The 5,414-nt window shown below is 39.1% G+C and overlaps 1 protein-coding gene across 1 annotated transcript; it reads right to left on the bottom strand.

Moving 5' to 3' along the window:
- Positions 1 to 958: 958 nt before the first annotated feature.
- LOC135247314 (mucin-2-like) lies at positions 959 to 4,271 on the bottom strand (the record flags this gene model as incomplete). Its single annotated transcript, XM_064320614.1, has 3 exons — positions 4,096 to 4,271; positions 1,318 to 4,007; positions 959 to 1,023 (listed from the first exon to the last, which is right to left on the bottom strand). Coding segments are annotated over exons 1-3 (2,924 nt in total), but the record flags the coding sequence as incomplete, so codon positions are not given.
- Between the last annotated feature and the right edge of the window lie 1,143 nt (positions 4,272 to 5,414).

Here is a 5,414-nt window from a genome sequence, read left to right as displayed (position 1 = left end):
AGATTGTCTATGCTGGAAAAAGGTTCTTTATGTGCATATAAAGGCCTCCACAAGGTTCCCAGGTTCAGGACAGGTTTGAGATAAAATTTTCGAAAAACTCTAGTGTATGTCATATGCTCTCATTGTGGCCACTTGGCAGTAAAGATAACATATATGTACTGGGTGTGTGTGTGTGTGTGTGTGTGTGTGGAGTGTGTGTATGTATGTATGTATGGAGGAAGAAGGTTAACGTGAGAGTCAGGAAACCTGTTCTCACTAGTTGCAGTGAATTCATACTGTGGTTGTGTTGCAGTTTTACAGCAGTTCCTTTGCTAGACAACACAAGATATTTTTCTTCTGCCTTTGATCTTGCGGCTCTTCTCCTGTTAACATGACTGCCCATCAGCTAGGACCGTCTGGTCTGATCAAGTACTGAACATTTCACTTGGAAATCTTAAGCCTCTTTGCAATTTCTCACTGGGAATAACCTTCTTGTCACAAAATATGTTTATTTAGCCCGCACATCTAAGCGTACTCCTCTTTTACCATTTTTCTAAAAACTATAGTGCTTATTTTACTTGCACTACTGACTAAAATTATTAAACTACCTGTGTTTTTAAAAAACTTAAGAAAGATAAGATTTCTCGAATTTCATTACCCTCTCCCCTCTCTACCTCTTACTTTGAAAAATGACTGTATAGACTTGAAATAATTTTTAAGTTGAATTAAGCGATGAAGCTATTTCGAGGAAAGTCACGTTATTTCTGAAGTAAAACCATCATTTTGAGTTATTGTAGGTAGAAAACAATGTTTATTCTTTGGTGAGTTGTTCAATAAATGCACTATATTAACTGATTTTTATTTAGCTAAAGTAAAAACTAAAATAAACAACTTATAAAATAAAAATAAAAACCCACAGGTGTTTGATACCTTCGGTTGTGCTATATGATTTCATCACAAGAACATGTTGACGACTTACCTAAAACGCTGGACCTCAGTGTGATCAAATGTGTCCCCATACTGCTTTTTATAGATGGAATCCAGCTAGAAATATAAAGAGATATTTGAGTCTTTAAGGAAGACAAGACCATATTCCAACTATTTCATTTTTGGTTGAAGAATACTATGTTCAGTAAATATAACATACACTGGACAACAATGGATAATACAGGAAAGAAGAAGAAAAGAGTAGAAAAGAACAAAAGTAAAGACAGGTGGAAGAATGTAGGCAAGTGAAAGTGAAGCTACACTCTCGCCAAATAAGTTTAACTACTGGTAACCATGCTGATACTTATAGCACCCATGGTAACTTTATAGAAGATAAAAAATGAACATCACCTGCTCTTCAACTTGATTTTTCAAATGTATGTACTGTGTTGAGGAGGAATCTGTGAGGACCGTTGCAAACTCCAGATCCAGTGTAAATTCCAACAATAACTGTGGTCCCTCTGCTGGGGTCTGGGTCACTGTTGCAAGCATTGTGGTGGACATTTTATGGCTTTTGGAAGTCATTGTAAGGCTTGTAGTCAATGTAGGACTTATGTATAATGGAGCATCACTGATGGTTTGTGCTGAAGAGTCTGTGGTTGCTGTAACAGGTATTGTCATTGGTGTAATGGGGTTCGCTGAGGATGCTGACATTGTAGGTTCTGTGCTCAAGGTAGCAGTGTTTGTGATTAATGCTGAAGACATTCTGGCTGAGGTTACAGGACTTGTTGATACTGCTAAGTCTCGGGTTGATATTTTAGTTTCTGCTGTTTGTGTTTGCAAGTTTGTTGTTGATATTTCAGGGATTGAAGTCACTATATCAGAGTTTGTAGTTGATGATGGAAATTTGATAGTTGATGTTGCAAGACTTGATTGGGATGTCACGTCATCAGAGACTAATACAGTTTGGCTTATGGTAGGTGTTGTCGGCCTTTGGGTCAGTGTTGCTGGTTTCCTAGTCTGTGTTGTCGGGATTTCAGTCACTGTTGCAATGTTTGTAGAGAAAGTAGGAGTGTTTCTGAGAGATGTTGACATACGGTTTGTGGTCACCATTTCAGTGTTGGTACTCAATGTTGCAGACTTTGTCATGGACGTTGTAGATGATGTTGCAGGACTTAATATGGATGTGTCTGGGAGAGAGGTTGGTGCTCGAGTGTTTACAGTCAATGTTGCAGAATTTGTGGTCAATGTTTCAAGCTTTGTCGTTGATGTTACAGGGCTTGTTATTGATGATACAGAGGCTGTGGTTGATATTTTAGGTAGTGTCACTGTGGTCATGGGGTTTGTGGCCGATGATTCAGGATTTGCAGTTCCTGTTGCAAAGCTTGTCGTGAACATTCCAGTTGTTTTAGTTGATTTTACAGAACTTGATTCAGATGTCATAGCATCAGAGACTGCTACAGTTGGGCTCTCTGCCAGTGTGGTAGAGCTTAGGGTCAGTGTTGTAGGGTTTGTGGTTGATGTCTGAGGGATATCGGTCGATGTGGGTTGGTAGATACTGAGCAATCCAGTGATTGTGGTTGATGTTCCAAGTCTTGTGTTTGATGATGCAGAGTCCGTCATCAATGTTGTACTCTTTGTCATCAATGGAAAAGGGCTTGTGGTTTCTGTTGCAGGTTGAGAAGTTCTTGTGGGGTTTGTCCTCAATGTTCCATGTTTTGTAGTTGTTTCAGGTTGTGTAGTGACCTTTGCTGTTTCCTTGGTTGAGGTTACAAGAATCGATGGTGATGTGGTAGAGTCAGAGGTCAATGTTAAAGGGCTTATATTTGACATTGCAGGTTCTGTGGTCAAGGTATCAGTTTTTGAAGTCAATGCTGAAGACATTCTGGCTGAGGTTACAGGACTTGTTATTGATACTGCTAAGTCTCGGGTTGATATTTTAGTTTCTGCTGTTTGCGTTTGGAAGTTTGTTGTTGATATTTCAGGGATTGAAGTCACTATATCAGAGTTTGTAGTTGATGATGGAAATTTGATAGTTGATGTTGCAAGACTTGATTGGGATGTCACGTCATCAGAGACTAATACAGTTTGGCTTATGGTAGGTGTTGTCGGCCTTTGGGTCAGTGTTGCTGGGTTCCTAGTCTGTGTTGTCGGGATTTCAGTCACTGTTGCAATGTTTGTAGAGAAAGTAGGAGTGTTCTTGAGAGATGTTGACATACGGTTTGTGGTCACCATTTCAGTGTTGGTACTCAATGTTGCAGACTTTGTCATGAACGTTGTAGATGATGTTACAGGACTTAATATGGATGTGTCTGGGAGAGAGGTTGGTGTTACAGGGTTTATAGTCAGTGTTGCAGAATTTGTGGTCAATGTTTCAAGCTTTGCCGTTGATGTTACAGGGCTTGTTATTGATGATACAGAGGCTGTGGTTGATATTTTAGGTAGTGTCACTGTGGTCATGGGGTTTGTGGCCGATGATTCAGGATTTGCAGTTCCTGTTGCAAAGCTTGTCGTGAACATTCCAGTTGTTTTAGTTGATTTTACAGAACTTGATTCAGATGTCATAGCATCAGAGACTGCTACAGTTGGGCTCTCTGCCAGTGTGGTAGAGCTTAGGGTCAGTGTTGTAGGGTTTGTGGTTGATGTCTGAGGGATATCGGTCGATGTGGGTTGGTAGATACTGAGCAATCCAGTGATTGTGGTTGATGTTCCAAGTCTTGTGTTTGATGATGCAGAGTCCGTCATCAATGTTGTACTCTTTGTCATCAATGGAAAAAGGTTTGTGGTTGCTGTTGCAGGTTGAGAAGTTCTTGTGGGGTTTGTCCTCAATGTTCCATGTTTTGTAGTTGTTTCAGGTTGTGTAGTGACCTTTGCTGTTTCCTTGGTTGAGGTTACAAGAATCGATGGTGATGTGGTAGAGTCAGAGGTCAATGTTAAAGGGCTTATATTTGACGTTGTAGTGGCTCCTGCAGTTGCTGATGCAGTCTGACCAGCTTGTCCCACAGTTGTTTGCGCAGTCTGACTTGAGTGTTCCGTAGTCTGGAGGCCATGTTCTGTAGTTACCGTAGGTGTTGTAGCTTCTGCAGTAGTCTGAGTAGCCACTGCAAGTAACCAGATGTTATAGTACAGCAGAATCAAATGTTGCATTCAATTGAAATTCATTGTAAATGTTTAATTGTAATGTCTTACCTGAAACCACTATGCTAGCGGGGTCTATAGGGAGATTTAAGCCAGAGTCTGAGGAGGCAGCGTTTTTTAAGGTCGTTGCCACATCGCTGGTTCCAGGGACAGTGTTTATGTTATTGAACACCAGCACAGCGTCCACAATCACTGATCCTTGCCTAAAACAGCAAAGCATACAGTGTATTAATTAATTATCACTGAAGGAAAATGAAACATCACTTGGACAGTGAGGAGGAGAAAAAAATAATTCCAGCTCTAAATACTAGTTTTTCACACAAATATAGAATAATCCTTCTCAAGATTGAGCCGACAGGGTGTATAAGTTTCTGATCCAATAGGCTTCCCGTTATAAGTGGAATCTCTTGATGAACTAAGAAAATCTTGTTGGGGTTTTAATTATTTGCAAACCAAAGTTCAATAGATTGTCTATGCTGGAAAAAGGTTCTTTTATGTGCATATAAAGGCCTCCACAAGGTTCCCCAGGTTCAGGACAGGTTTGAGATAAAATTTTCGGAAAAACTCTAGTGTATGTCATATGCTCTCATTGTGGCCACTTGGCAGTAAAGATAACATATATGTACTGTTTGTGTGTGTGTGTGTGTGTGTGTATGTATGTATGTATGTGTAGGAAGAAGGTTAACGTGAGAGTCAGGAAACCTGGTTTCTCACTAGTTGCAGTGAATTCATACTGTGGTTGTGTTGCAGTTTTACAGCAGTTTCCTTTGCTAGACAACACAAGATATTTTTCTTCTGCCTTTTGATCTTGCGGGTCTTCTCCTTTTAACATTACTGCCCATCAGCTAGGACCGTCTGGTCTGATCAAGTACTGAACATTTCACTTAGAAATCTTAAGCCTCTTTGCAATTTCTCACTGGGAATAACCTTCTTGTCACAAAATATGTTTATTTAGCCCCGCACATCTAAGCGTCACTCCCTCTTTTTTACCATTTTTCTAAAAACTATAGTGCTTATTTTACTTGCACTACTGACTAAAATTATTAAACTACCTGTGTTTTTTAAAAAACTTAAAAAGATAAGATTTCTCTGAATTTCATTAGCCCTCCTCCTCTCTACCTCTTACTTTGAAAAATGACTGTATAGACTTGAAATAATTTTTTTAAGTTGAATTAAAGCCGAAGGAAGCTATTTCGAGGAAAGTCACGTTATTTCTGAAGTAAAACACATCATTTTGAGTTATTGTAGGTAGAAAACAATGTTTATTCTTTGGTGAGTTGTTCAATAAATGCACATATATTAACTGATTTTTTATTTAGCTAAAGTAAAAAACTAAAATAAACAACTTATAAAATAAAAATAAAAAACCC

Source organism: Anguilla rostrata, unplaced genomic scaffold, assembly GCF_018555375.3.
Source record: "Anguilla rostrata isolate EN2019 unplaced genomic scaffold, ASM1855537v3 scaf1219, whole genome shotgun sequence".
NCBI classification, from domain to species: Eukaryota; Metazoa; Chordata; class Actinopteri; order Anguilliformes; family Anguillidae; genus Anguilla; species Anguilla rostrata.
This window is presented reverse-complemented; position numbering and strand designations above follow the sequence as displayed.